This window comes from Talaromyces stipitatus, genomic scaffold, assembly GCF_000003125.1.
Source record: "Talaromyces stipitatus ATCC 10500 scf_1105507295555 genomic scaffold, whole genome shotgun sequence".
Taxonomy (NCBI): Eukaryota; Fungi; Ascomycota; class Eurotiomycetes; order Eurotiales; family Trichocomaceae; genus Talaromyces; species Talaromyces stipitatus.
Window position 1 is genome coordinate 1,439,818 of NW_002990116.1, and position 13,431 is coordinate 1,453,248.

General features: G+C 45.8%; 4 protein-coding genes across 4 annotated transcripts, besides 1 other annotated feature; 2 read left to right on the top strand and 2 right to left on the bottom strand.

The window, feature by feature from the left end:
- Positions 1-150: 150 nt before the first annotated feature.
- TSTA_116350 (developmental regulatory protein WetA) lies at positions 151-2,550 on the bottom strand (the record flags this gene model as incomplete). The annotated part of the gene is made up of 2 exons (XM_002481792.1): positions 151-1,991; positions 2,433-2,550. The coding sequence occupies 2 exons, from the start codon at positions 2,548-2,550 to the stop codon at positions 322-324; spliced, it is 1,788 nt and encodes a 595-aa protein (XP_002481837.1). The 3' UTR covers positions 151-321.
- Positions 2,551-5,354: 2,804 nt separating this feature from the next.
- On the top strand, positions 5,355-6,784 carry TSTA_116360 (uncharacterized protein; the record flags this gene model as incomplete). The annotated part of the gene is made up of 2 exons (XM_002481793.1): positions 5,355-6,640; positions 6,679-6,784. The coding sequence occupies 2 exons, from the start codon at positions 5,355-5,357 to the stop codon at positions 6,782-6,784; spliced, it is 1,392 nt and encodes a 463-aa protein (XP_002481838.1).
- Positions 6,785-7,424: 640 nt separating this feature from the next.
- Positions 7,425-8,361, bottom strand: TSTA_116370 (RTA1 domain protein, putative; the record flags this gene model as incomplete). The annotated part of the gene is made up of 2 exons (XM_002481794.1): positions 7,425-8,113; positions 8,181-8,361. 2 exons carry the CDS (start codon positions 8,359-8,361, stop codon positions 7,425-7,427), a joined length of 870 nt encoding a protein of 289 aa, XP_002481839.1.
- Positions 8,362-9,026: 665 nt separating this feature from the next.
- On the top strand, positions 9,027-10,668 carry TSTA_116380 (C6 finger domain protein, putative). The gene is made up of 2 exons (XM_002481795.1): positions 9,027-9,134; positions 9,362-10,668. Exons 1-2 carry the CDS (start codon positions 9,033-9,035, stop codon positions 10,541-10,543), a joined length of 1,284 nt encoding a protein of 427 aa, XP_002481840.1. The 5' UTR covers positions 9,027-9,032; the 3' UTR covers positions 10,544-10,668.
- Positions 10,669-11,811: 1,143 nt separating this feature from the next.
- Positions 11,812-11,839: a microsatellite.
- The last annotated feature ends 1,592 nt before the right edge of the window (positions 11,840-13,431 follow it).

Consider the following 13,431-nt stretch of genomic DNA (forward strand, 5'->3'; position numbering starts at 1 on the left):
AGCTACTAAGTACCTGCCCTTGGCTCGTATTTCGAGTAGTCTTCGCGACTTCTCTACCGACTAGGCATCAAGTGACATTCGTGTATGTTGGCGGCCTTAGATAGAGTTTAATTATGGAAATACTCACATAGAAATATAATAGAACAGGATGATGAGTGTAACACATATGCAATATATCTATATAACATCTTGACAGCAAGTAACAACCATAAACGCCGCCCCTCTAAAGTTCAAATAGGTATATAAGTACAACATAGTACAGTACAAAACATGTAGAAATTAGGCTAGATAAAACACACAATATCCGTATTAGTAACAAGATCAACACAGGACGGCTTCTAAAGCTTCAACATCGCCGCCAGCATTCCTGACAGCCAAGAGGGCAGCCTCACTGAGTTTTCTTCGCTTCTCACGAGCTTCTTGCTCTCGGCGAGCTTTGGTCTTGGAGCTGCCGCTAGGTGCGACACCTGTGAGAATCTTTTTGCTATCCTCTGGTGTGAAATTGACAAATGACACATTTGCCGAGCCCTTGGAAGATCCCTTGGTTGGTGTGCTGAGTTTGACGGGTTTAGGGGTTGATATTGAATTAGAAGATAACTTCCTCGCGTGCGCTCGTCGAGGGGTACTGTTCTTCAGCGCAGCGCGTGACTTGGGTGATGTCATGTTTGTAGGGGAGACTGATGGGGTACGTGATGGCTGCGCGATGAATTGTTGCTGGTGAGCGGGCTGTGATGTAGGAACGTAAGGGTGATGTGAGAACGTGGGTTGTTGATGAGAGGTGGTGGGAATGTGAGTGGCAGTTGTGGAATGTAATGGCGCGGCGGATGAAAATGCATCTGCATTAGCACCAAGACCGAATGTTGAGCCAAAATCTATCATGAGGCCTCCTTGAAGTAGATCATGCTGTTGTTGCTGTTGGTGGGTAGGGTGATTCATGGGCGACTTGTGGCCAAGTGATGAGACTAGGTATGAGTTCTGAGTCTGAGGCTGCGAAACCCGCGTCGGTAATGGTGAGCTCCACCAATGACTATCGTGACCGTTGATGTCAGACGTCAGCTGGAAGGTGGACGCAAGGGCGTCTGCATGCCACGCGTGTAATTGTTGTGAGTCTGAGGAGGATGGTGTTTGGAACATGTCATCCACAGGGGGTGGCGTGGAGGTGTTCTGATTTATAAAGCCAGCCGGCTGCTGTTGCATCTTGCTAGCAAACATGGCTGATGCATAGTGAGAAGAGAAATCCGTTGCATCTCGCAGAAGGTTCTCCGTACTCGAGTTAAGATGAATGCCACTATCACGTCGCATGCTCTCATTTTGAACAAGAATGTCTGATGGAGGAGGAGATAATGGAAGCCTGTCGGCTGCACCAGGCAACTGACCGTTAAGATGCTGCAACCGTAATAACCAGTTTTCTGGATATGCCATTTTCGACCTCTGAAGATGCGAGCGCATCAAGTTGGGAGAGTAGCTTTGTTTACGAGATAGACTTCCACGATCATTTGACTTCCGTACGCGGACGCTTTTAGGAGTGATTGGAGCACTTTTGGAGTGGATTTTGCAGCTGGGTGTTGCGGGAGGAGAGGATGGTGATGTAGACAACAGACCAAGAGCTTCGGGAGAAGACTCTTCAAGGCTTACAGTATTAAAGCCAGAGACGATCTGGGAGGGTTGTACCGTGTCGTGAACAGGTTTGGGCCGATGTAACTGCAAATCATTTAGGGAATCTTGTTGTATTGTCCATGCATCCTTATGCCAATTTTGCGCTGATGACTGTTGGGAGTGCTTGGGTCCGGCGGGTGAAAGTTCGCCACAGTCACTGGAAAATGAGCCGACAGAGAAAAACTGATCAAAGCTACTAGTGAAGTGGATGTCCTTATTTCCGTCACCACTAGCAGAGGGGTCTGTGTTGACGTATTGGTTAAATAAGTCGTTGAATGAATGGTCGAACGCTGGGGCGAACATGATGAAGACTGGGATGGCAGTATTTTCCGCTTCTGGTTAGAGGGGAAATGTCATGTATATGCGAGTATATCGTTGACGTTTCTCAGTGATTGGTGTAAGTGTGGAAAAAGGCCGCGTTGTCGAAAGATCTCCGATTAGGGTAAGATTGATCGACGAACGAGGGTTTGGATATGGCAACGCAGTCTTCCGAAGATCCGAGGATGAGGCTGATTGCAATGCAAAAGAGGCAAATCAAGCAAACACTGGAAAGGGATGTTTGACAATTGATGAATCAATGCAAAAGAAACAAAGTAAACAAACAGACGAGAGGCGGTATTTGAAGTGTGCATGTATCTCCAACCAGCCTCCGACTTTCCAGACTGCATTCCGCAGTGTCTAAAGAAAGACTCACGGAATGTTGCTATCACGATACATATCAGCCAATACATGGCTAGTATCACAGACGAGCAGTTCTCAATCCACAATAGGCACACTCTCATAGGTCGATTTCGAGTGGCTGACATTCCTCTCGGCACTGCCAGGGTGTGTCAAGTGGCCTCGGCTTAGCCACAGGGAGGAATGTCCCAAGTCACCCTTTCCAAAAGCGGCCATGTCGTATAGCTGGACTGATACTGCGGGTCACCAACTTGAACCAAATGACCAATGGAGAGTATCTATGTATAGTAAATGTGATGTGAAACTCATTTGTCATTCAGACTGAACCTTGGTCCGAACGTCTAGAATAGACTTGTCCTCCCAAACAAGAATAGCATTGAATCAAAGTAGACTAGACGTGTGGTGACTGCGATGTAAGCGTCATGCATAGCACCTGAGTCTCGAAAGCCGATAGCCATATACCCGGTATAATTCTGTCAAAGGGCCACAAAGACATTAATTACATCCGATCGGCTATGCTTCTTCTCAAAGCCCTTTCTCCATAGTGTCAAGTAGATGGTTCCTTGTCCTGACCAATCAAAGTTGTCATATGTTGGTCATTGGTATGCTGGGACTCAAAGGAATGTGGACACAAGTTCAGCAATGACAAGCAAGCTTCAGGACTGTCTAGGCCAAAATATGGGAATGGGCCGGACGTGCGGACCGTCACCTAGTATTGTATCCACTCGTAGCCAATCTGATGTAGTAATCAGCAGTGAAGCCCATAAGATAGTAGATGTAACACTTTATCGTAGATCCACTCACTGTCACTGCACAATATGGGATGAGATGCACCAGTTGGTTCCAACAGAGTAGGAGCTTCAAAGGTACATCTGGCGTATGGTGAGGAAATGTTCTCGAACTGAGATTTTCTGACGGAGTTGCTTTGTGTCCTGAGCCTTTGGGCACAGTGAACAAAGGAAGAGAGCTTGGCCTTTCAAAGTTAAGAACATATCACTTCACTAATGACATCGAAAACCGCTATCTACGGCTCTCATTGCGTGCCATTTCCCTCTCAATGAAGACCAGATACTGTGTGCGCCAGTCCAGTTATACCAATAACCATTGAGTACTCCTCATTTCCCATTGCATAATCATCACTCAGGATTTCTCGTTGACTCAAACCATTGCGTAACAGATTGTTTGTTTTTGAAATCTACAAGATGCCCAAAAACGGTCTGTTTGGTTCTGTCTTCAATGGCCATGTGGCCTCCGATCCCAATGTAATGAGTGAAGCAAGATATAGCTTCTTTGAAGGCTAGAAGACCTGAGGTTGCCCTGAAGGAGACCCGAAGGAGATTTCATACTTCCGAAACGTCTGTTTTTAATGCGCTGCATGGTCTTTGACCCGTATAAGAGACTGAAAGGATTGGTCATTGCGGTAAGCTCCGCTGGTATGACTTTTACCACGGTATCATTCGCAGAGGTAGCACTGCTTCTGCATATGGAACAGTCCTCGATTCAAAGACCTGGCAGTTTGTATATCACATGCTTCGGCGCTTTGAGAGCTGTACTGACACAAGTCATCAATTGGTTGTAGTGGCAAGGATCCTGGTTGAAGGATCACAACCTTTGTATAATGAGGCCACAGCAACGCTTCTTGCGTAGGAGCATTCTCACAGCCTGACTATGCCACGCTCATCTCGTCCCATGTAATCCAATTGGGTCATGAAATGCTTGCAGGGGAGCCCCTCGGATAGGAGGTAGAGTCGTTGCGCTTGAGTGTTTGGCCGATATCGATTGATGCAGGCCTCATACAAGTGTCTGTCAACTATAGATATTGCTCGTTCGACCATCACGCTCAGGATTGCACCTATACGTAGTGAAAATAAACAACATGTTACCACCACCAGTTGTTGTCCTTGTGATTCGCATCGGCTGATACCTAGTCCTCGGTAATTCGTTGCCTTTGTGTAAAAGCGCCTTGGGCAGCCTGCAAGCCACTTTCACTGAAAGCCTCACCCAAGAGATCTGGCAGACACTGTAGAATAGAATATGATGCGATGTAAACAATGGCCAGAAAGTGCAAGAAGAAAAGAATAGAAGGCTTGGCGGGATGTTGCAGCCTGAGCCCTCAGGCTACAACGTGACGTCCGTTTGATGCGCCACGGCCCGGACGCCGAAGTCTCCCGCGCCTTCCTTGACCGAAAGCGAAGAGTCATGATGGCAAGTGCGACTCTGCCCCCTTCACAAAACTCTTCAACTTCCCAACCACCCAACACCACACACAACGCCGATTATTCTTACCATTATTTACACCAGAGTTGTCGATAGACGACTCTTTCACATTCTAGCATACATATTACTGTGCTAGGCCCTGAGAATTGTTCCATCCCAGCGATCCGAGTCACTGGATTGCGGGGATCGCCCACTGATATTCTTCGCGCAGCTTCTTCGGGGTCGGAGTTTCACACCAAACTACACACTCGCAGCATCATATCGAGTCTGTCGCCCTTGAACAGCCTGCTTTCGAATCGACATCTTTTCAAACCCAATTTTGCGACACGTTTCAACTCAAAGTCGCCTACACATAAAGACCTCGAACCTCTTATTTAACCGAAGGACAGAACCGCGACTTACTGAGACGACCTCGATCACACGGAACATTCGGCACGAATCAAAGAAGGCGCTGTAGCCGGATTCGTGGATATCGACCATATTCTCACATTTTCCGCTTTTGAAATCTTGAAATATTGCTATGAGTCTGAAGTACTACAAGGCTGGCAACTTGCCGGTTGTCTAAGTCACTGTTCCTTCACATTTCCCACCATGGACTTCACACGTGCTATTCGTGGCTGGAGCCCATCTATTGTTCGTCTCTCACGCAACCACATCGCAATCACAGTCGAGCAAGCCTCGGGTCGTCGCGGACTTTTCAGCGCCTTTGGCTTTCAAGTCACTGAATCTGCTATCTTGTCGTCACCTTCTACTTGAAGCTGGACTCTTGACTGTCTAATTTCCGGATCACGACAACCGCCAACATGGAAGCCCCTTTGAAACAATATCCTCCCTGGAATTCTCTTCCAACCACTTTCTCCCGATCGCAAACTGCTTCTTCTCTTCGCGACAGCTCTTGCGCTTCCGATGATGTCTCTGACATTTCCTTGGGTACGATCAACACGACCCTTACGAACATATCATCTACATTGCCCGATTTCGGGATTCCAATTCCACACACTCCGAAGCTGCATTTTAAGTTCCAAAATTCTGTTCACACCCTAAGTGGCACAGACTTTGGTTACGAATCAGACGACTCCAGAGTCGAGGGCACCGAGCATGTGGAGTTTAGTGAACATGATTATCAATACCCCGAAAATTCTTTGCAAGGCGATGAAATATTTGCATTCGAGGACTATTCCTACGATCCCTTAGAAAATGCAACTTCGCCATATGATCCTTGTGATAGCACTTCTGAATTCGACGATTTCGAAGACTTTGAAGACATTGATGAAGATTTTGATGGATACACCGACGACCTGCAATTCGACGATTCTCACATCGCATTTGAAAACGTTGTGCGCTTTGATCCAGATGTCTCATACATTGAAGCAGTCGAGCTTCCTGATGTTGACGCTAATGAAGGATCCGAAACTCCTCAAATGACACTCCATGAACTTATGCTACTTGCCGATAGACAGCGCGGACTTGTTGGTAATGATAGTAAAGGAGACAATGAAGAAGATGATATGAATGCAGAAACATCCATTGCAAATGGGCTAATCGAAGAGCTTGCGCAAGATCATCCTCGCGACGTAATGGATGTTGACAGGCAACTTTTCATCGCGTTCATTAACGGGCTTCATGGAGACACGGGGCGAAAATATCAACCTCGTCTACAGGATCGAGTGCAAGGGTTCCGAGAGGGTCGTTTTCAGTCGCCTTTCTTCGAAGGTGAAAAAGACTCGTCCGGATGCTTTATGCTTGATGAAGCACTCAAGCATGTCATTGGCATGTTTCGTCATGTCGTCTTACGCGAGGAATTCGACGAGCTCGTGCATCTTGCCCAGTCTTCGCGGATGCAGAAAGAAATGTCCGCTGCATCTCCCCACATGCAGCCATCCAGTTTCTGGGACAAAATTGAAGGTCTCTTGTCAGAGCGCCTCCTCAAGGGGATAGCCAGCGTTGGAAAAGACGAGTTGAGTTTTTTCGCGGATGGTGTCGTCTACGCACTCGAACGTCCGAAAATATACACATACGACGGTATTATCGCCAAGGGCGTTGAAAATCTTAAAGCGATGGGAGAAAATAAAGTAGTGGAATTGGCAGCGTGATTGATTCTCCTCATAATCGATTGTCGCAGCATAGCCTTTTGATAGAAGGGAGTGATTTAGTGGCTGGCTCCGGTGACCAGCAAAACAGATATCTCACGACTCAGCAATGGTCGCATGAGAGACGACGAAAAGTTATGTAGATACATTCTCATGACCATATGGCATAGAGCAAGTTTCGATTGATGTATTTAACCTAGTTACCTTGCTAGTAATTCATGATTTCGACTTATTTTTGTGTACGAGTAGAGAGAGATGCATCCTTGGATAGATGCCTAAGGAGTCATTCCTATGAAACATGTGATTTACTCAGCCCAACCTACTACGCCTTTCCGCTCTGTTTTAGTGCTCACCCCTTGCCGCTTTTACTCATTGAGTAGAACTGAGAAACTTTGCCTTTGATCAGTGAGCCTTACATTAACCTGACTTAGTTAACTATCATTTGCGTGAACTCAGCCATAACTGCCTCAATCATAGAGTGGACCCTCGGTACAGTGGAGTCCCCCAATACGAATACGCCCATATTGCCATTTTGGGTCATATATGCTTTTAGGGCTAAAAATAGTTTTCTCTGAACCTACGGCAAAAGCGAAAAGAGAATGTATGATTTTGATAGCCGGGAATAATTATAAGAAGGCAAAGCTCTGGTCTCGCGACATTATGGCTAATCTCTAGGAAGATGTACAACCAAAATTCCATCATTTTTTCCGCCGCCTATACTCTACACAAACTTATGGCCCGAACAAGGTTGCTAGCAAACATAACCAGACTTATGAAAGATAATCAAGGACGTTCATCCAACATCATACTCCCATCCTCGTCCAATGAGTGCAATGTCAATATGCGGATCTTCCGGAAAAGTCGTCCAGGATGAATCACAACAAAGAGAAACGCAACCAGAGACAACAGCGACGCGTCAAAAACATACAAGAAAGCCTCATGTTTTGTCAGAGCACTGTCACTACCACTGGTGAACTCTATCAACCGATAAACACTCCGTATGAAAATAAGCACACTAACACCGCGCAACATCCAAAGCGTTGATCTCCAGGGAATTGAGGGATCTTTCAACGTGATAACAGTTGGCCCGTTGGTGAGTCGGATATGAAGAATCGTGTTCTCAAAAATAAACCATCCCAAAGCAATAAGTTGAACAATCAATCCCCCAATGACTATATGCTGGCCGAGCTTGATTCCGGTGGGGTCACTACTCGCTTGCATAGCAGAACCTGCCATCTGGCAACCAAAGCTTGCAATATCAATCAGGACGTAGATTTTTGTCACCCATCGCACACTCATAATTGTGTACTTCTCCGCTTGTAGAGAGCGGGCGAAACGGCCTAGTGTCATGTAGACGGTGGCAGCGAGAAGCGGTGCAGATCCCAGGATGAGCATGAGTTGGAGAAGATACGGACTGCCATCTCGGATATTGTTGTGAGACCATGCTCGGCCATAATAACCGAACGCTTCACCTATCGTATATATCAGTCTTACGGAATCAAGTTATTTTCTCAAACAAAACTGCCCATGTGGCCCTACCGACACAACCAAGTATAAATGGAATGAAGAACCACGCTCGCAAAGGAAACATCAGAACAAAATGTACGGCTGCTCCAATGCCGAAGATGACGACAAATACCCAGCCAGCTGTTTTGGACGGGTTGTAAGGATAAAGATCAAAAGGCGCCAGACCTCGTCCTATCAACCTGGGATTGTCCATAATGTAACAGAGAGAACAATCAAGCAAATGAAAACACTTGTGGTAAAGAAGTCGTAGTAGATACAGAATATAATAATATCTGAGCTGTGCCAGCTTCTGACACCTTCATACTCAGTTATATATGTCTGAGAGCCTTGGAAGTTTGTCTCGATGCTCAGGTGAATTTATCGACTCCTGGTCATTCAAGTCTCGAAGGGTCTTGGGATACCTCGAACATTTAAGACAAATATAGCAACAGATCTCCAGAACCGTCCAAATAATCCATCTGCCTGGTCATCGAAATAAGTGGACCAGCCAATTGATATTGATGAATATGCCATTGAAGCAAGCGATGGCTCCATTCCTCTTAAGAGCCATCGTGATTTGCAAGTCCGTGGTTAGGGTTAATGGGATAATGTACGAATACGCGACGGTCTTCCTGAAATGGCAGGAGTCTTAGTTTAGGCAACGAAATTTGAAGTCATGGAGATTGCCCATATCTCCAAAACGGTTACGATGTGAGAGATTTTCCAAATAGAAAAGTCTTCAAGACGTCAAGAGGATATATAGTCTTCGGGTTAGAAATCGGGCCCTCTGCGAGCAAGTCTCCGCTCGACCAATAAGAACGGGACAAAATACGAATACGCCGAAATTTCCCTTCTTCGCCAAACCTCATCCTCATTCTCGACCAAATGGAGAACCAAGATTCTTATAATAAATCGAACAAGACAACGCGACGATCGCATCGAAAGTCACGAGCAGGATGTGGGAATTGCAAGAAGAGGCGCATAAAAGTGAGTTCACTCATCTGATTGAACCCGACTTACCTCATATCTCGCCTTGTGGAATACCTACCGGATAGTTTTATGTATCACTCCACGGGTGTCTTCTACAAATCTCTCTACAAGGTCATTTGAAATGACAAGCAGTCATCTCCGAGAATAAAAGGGCATTTACTTCTACGCTGGGAACGGACAGAATGTATAAAGGAGAAAGCTTCTGACTGTTCACATTTATACAGTGCGACGAGAAAAAGCCCGTTTGCTCCAACTGTACGGGTCGTGCTCTTGAATGCACGTTTTCTATTGATAATGTTGAAACCTCCATATCGACATATCTACCCGAAACAACGGCTCGATTTCGACCGTACACATTCTCACATAACAACCTCAAAGACATCGAAAAGAAGGGAGCATCTAGTTTCGAGGCAGAATATCAATCGGTATCGACGCACTCCATCGGAATTCAATGCAATTTGGACGCCCCTTCCGCGAACAAGCAGCACATCTCTCTGGATGACCTGCAACTTTTCCACCACTTCATAGTTTCAACCTACAATACCATCAGTGACGACACAGGTAGCTGCGACCTTTGGCAGATTCACGTCCCACAATGGGGAATGAACGTTCCCTCCATTCATCATCTCATCCTTGCCCTATCTTCTCTGCACTTGAGCCATAAATTTCCCAACCGACGAGATGAGTATGTGCGGAAAGCAGATGATCATTTCACTTTTGGTCTCCAGTCGGTCACGGCTGTTTTGGCTTATCTCGATAGTCGGACCAGTCAACAAATATATATCTCGACTGTGTTGATTTGTTTTGTTTATTTTGCTAGAGGACCAAGGACTGGGGAGTACTTGGTGTTTGGTGATTATGGCCAATCTGAATGGCGGGTGCTCATGAGAGGTGTCAAATCAATCGTGGAATCACATAGAAGTGAAGTCTTTACAGGAGATTTAGCTCCGAATTCTCAGTCGATGACAGTTAGTGTTAATCCGTTATTACGGAAGAATGAGACGGACAGCTACCTTGAGCACCTACAAGAAATGCGGACACTGATTCAGCAAGAATTGCCATCAGATACAGATCGCGCCATGTATAACTCAGTCATCGATGACCTACTCGCTGTAAGGGCTGAGGTCAACATAAAACGATCAATTCAGTGGCCACCAGTAGGCTTGATGCAGGTGCTTATCGGATGGGTATACCGAATACCAGACGAGTTTGTGAACCGGCTCGAACAGAAAGAGTCAATGGCTCTTGTGGTTTTGGCATATTGGGCTATGCTTCTGAAGTACATGCGATCTGTGTGGTTTATGAAGGGATGGGATGTACATGTCATGGAGGGTATCTCTGCTTCTTTACAGAAAGAGTTTCATGGGTGGATTCAGTGGCCACTGCAGCAACTGGAGAAGGATTAGATGCCCAATGTAGTTTGTATTATGTAACATGAGAATATCACGTCTTAGTTATGTCCTAGTTAGTCCCTGCTACCCCCTATTCCAATCACTAGTAAACTGGCCATGATGGCTAGCCAGTCAATATCAAAGGAGATTTCCGAGGTAACTTCAATTATTTTTTCTTTTCGGCAAGCTCCGATTCATGAGATGAATAAACCCGGTCAGCGCTGAATTTCATCGAACAAGTACCGGTACTGGTAAAAAGCGTAATGAGGGACTCTGTGCATAAGGCGCAGACTGTTTACAACTGCGAGATACGTATCAAAGATGCAGGTGTAAGCCGGTCCCTTGATAATACATCCATGAATGTCCACCATAGCAGAAGGGCTCCAAGGTTGGTAAGCTACTATCAAATCCAGAGGAGCAATTCTTTCAGTTGAAGGAATATATATCAATACGAATCTAGAACTCTCATACTAACATGTAACTATAAGCGAGCCGTTCTACTATCACATCCACTATCATGGTTCCCGATCCTGTTCGCCATCAATAGACAGGGAGCTTTATGGTCCCCGTTGTATTTTAGATTATGGGTTGATAGCTACTCGATGTATCCCGAGGGAAAAAAGAGGACAAGGTCCGGTTAAGCCGAGTCTTCTTGCCAGGTCAATAACAATATAAGTACGCGATACGAATATAATGTGGACCAACTACAAGCTCAGATGCCTGAATAGTTCACAAATAGAATGGATGGCTCTGACAGAATAAATATCGACACGCGCAGAGCGCGATGAAATCTACAGATGAGAAACGTTCATGAACTACGACATGTACTGACGAGATGGATTCTTAATTGCTCACTATTGACAAACTTGGACATTTTGAGGACATTTTGAGGTGTTTATAAGCAAGTCCCATGTTGGGAAGCGAAAAATAACACTTGATCATCAAGGTTCGGAGACCGGAACTTAGCTGTCGTCAAAGCTTACCGTTTTTTGATTTTATGCATATCATAATATGATTCCTCGTATTGACCTGCTTGGGCATAGCTACTAAAGATTGATTGATTCATACACGCATCTAAGCCTAGTGGCCAGCGGCGCCTACAATTGGGTAGCGGGCATGCTCAGATTCCGATAATGATTCTTCAGTGTCCTCTGCCTTGACTGCTGGCTTTCTTGTTAGACAGTTAAAGTCCCAACGGGATCTGCCGTAGTGCCTGCAGTCGTGAAGTCGTTTGCGTTGCTGCTAGGTTTTCTGGGCGTCCGACGGTGTTTCCTCCTTGGGGGTTTTTTTTTTTTTTTTTTTTTTTTTTTTGGTATTGGTACTGGAACGAGTCCTAGCGACGAGGGGGAATTCAGCACAGTAGGTCTATTCAACTGGTTCCAGGCTAGGCGGGCAGGGCCTCCTGTACATGCAGTCGTCTTGTAAATTCGTTGAGGGAGTGGCTTTCGGGTCGAATGGTGTTCATAAGGCTTAGATCTAAATTCTCCTAGACTCTGGTGACGAGCTCGTCCTCATCGGTGATGATTGCCTCCTGCAGAAACATGATAACATGTATTCTCGTAGCAGAAGCTCTTTTTCCTTTGCAAAACGGAATTCCAGTACAAGGTATGAAGATCCTACTCCCCAGGCCCCCATTCTGATTTGAAGAATGTACGTCGATCCCGCACTTCCGGAGCTCAGTTCTATGAATATCGCCAATTGGGACACGCAGAGAAACTCCGAGTGGATGTTCTACATGCAAGGACTGTAGCTCTAGGTTCTAGTAGGCAGGATTAAATAAACGGCCAGTTTGATCGACGAGCCGTGATATCCACAGACACGGCTCCGGAGCATTGGCAAAAAGAGCATATGCACTTTAATCCATGGATAAGATGAAAAGCCCTGATTGAACCTTCTTAACTTAGAATCGATGCATGTGTGTGTAAGTTGGTAAGTGACCGTAGTGTTAGCTGCATATATGCAGTCAAGATCCTATCAGAACTCCAGATCACCAAGACGACTCAGCGAAAGAATTTACTACGTAGTTAATGAGCCGTATGCCGCGTCAGTGGATCTTTAGCCTGTCAAATAAAGTAATTGACACCTCGCTAAAACGTAACGGTCTGCTATCAACTTAACCGAAATGATAAAGCCCTTATTCCCAGTAATAAGACCCCATGATATATAGAACCATGCCGAATAGGTTATATCACCGTTCAAAGTTATATGCCCTATCAACCGGACAGCAAACCCCCCGCCCCCTCTCCCCCCCCCAAAAAAAACAAAAATCCATGCATGAGTGGATCTACAGTGAAACAAGTCTGAGGTCCATTGCGTTGTGCAAACTTTGTACCTCCATTCGGACGTTTGACCACACGTGACGCGACGATTGAATGTCCGCCTTGTCAGACCTCGGGCTTCCGAACGTGTGGGATTGTGGGATCGGTTTGTGTGATTTTCAAGTGTACACTGCATGGTCAGGGGCCTTGCGAGACTAAAGTTCGTCAACTATACTTACGTACTTACTTCATAAGCATGGATCGATTCTTCAGTTTGGAAATGATGGTGATGTTCACTTGAAATGTTCAGCCAAGCTCGGGCTTTGGTGGGGATCGCTGTCAGCGGCCGGGCTCGAGCTTGAAGAAATTGAAGAATCAACCTCTTCCAACCTCCAGGTTGTGCCGTTGGTATGGGTAAATTATAGGAGCCAAGAGGTACGGCATAGAAAGTATCAAAGTTGTGGTTGATATAGAAGTACGTACTATGTATGGAATAAATTGGAACTGGAGCTATGACGGTCCTGCCCCTTATTAGGGGTCGTCGTGCCGGAGTCAAGACCAGGATCCGTTGGAAGAATGAGTTCGCTGTTCTGATGCGTGACAGACAAAGACTTTTTATTCTTGACTCGCGTCTCGGTTTGAACA

Excerpts from the sequence above, each read along its gene's own strand:
- TSTA_116380 (XM_002481795.1), top strand. The coding sequence starts at position 9,033 with ATGGAGAACCAAGATTCTTATAATAAATCGAACAAGACAACGCGACGA. Across the intron at positions 9,135-9,361 it reads GCAAGAAGAGGCGCATAAAA|TGCGACGAGAAAAAGCCCGT; the intron begins GTGAGTTCACTC and ends ACATTTATACAG.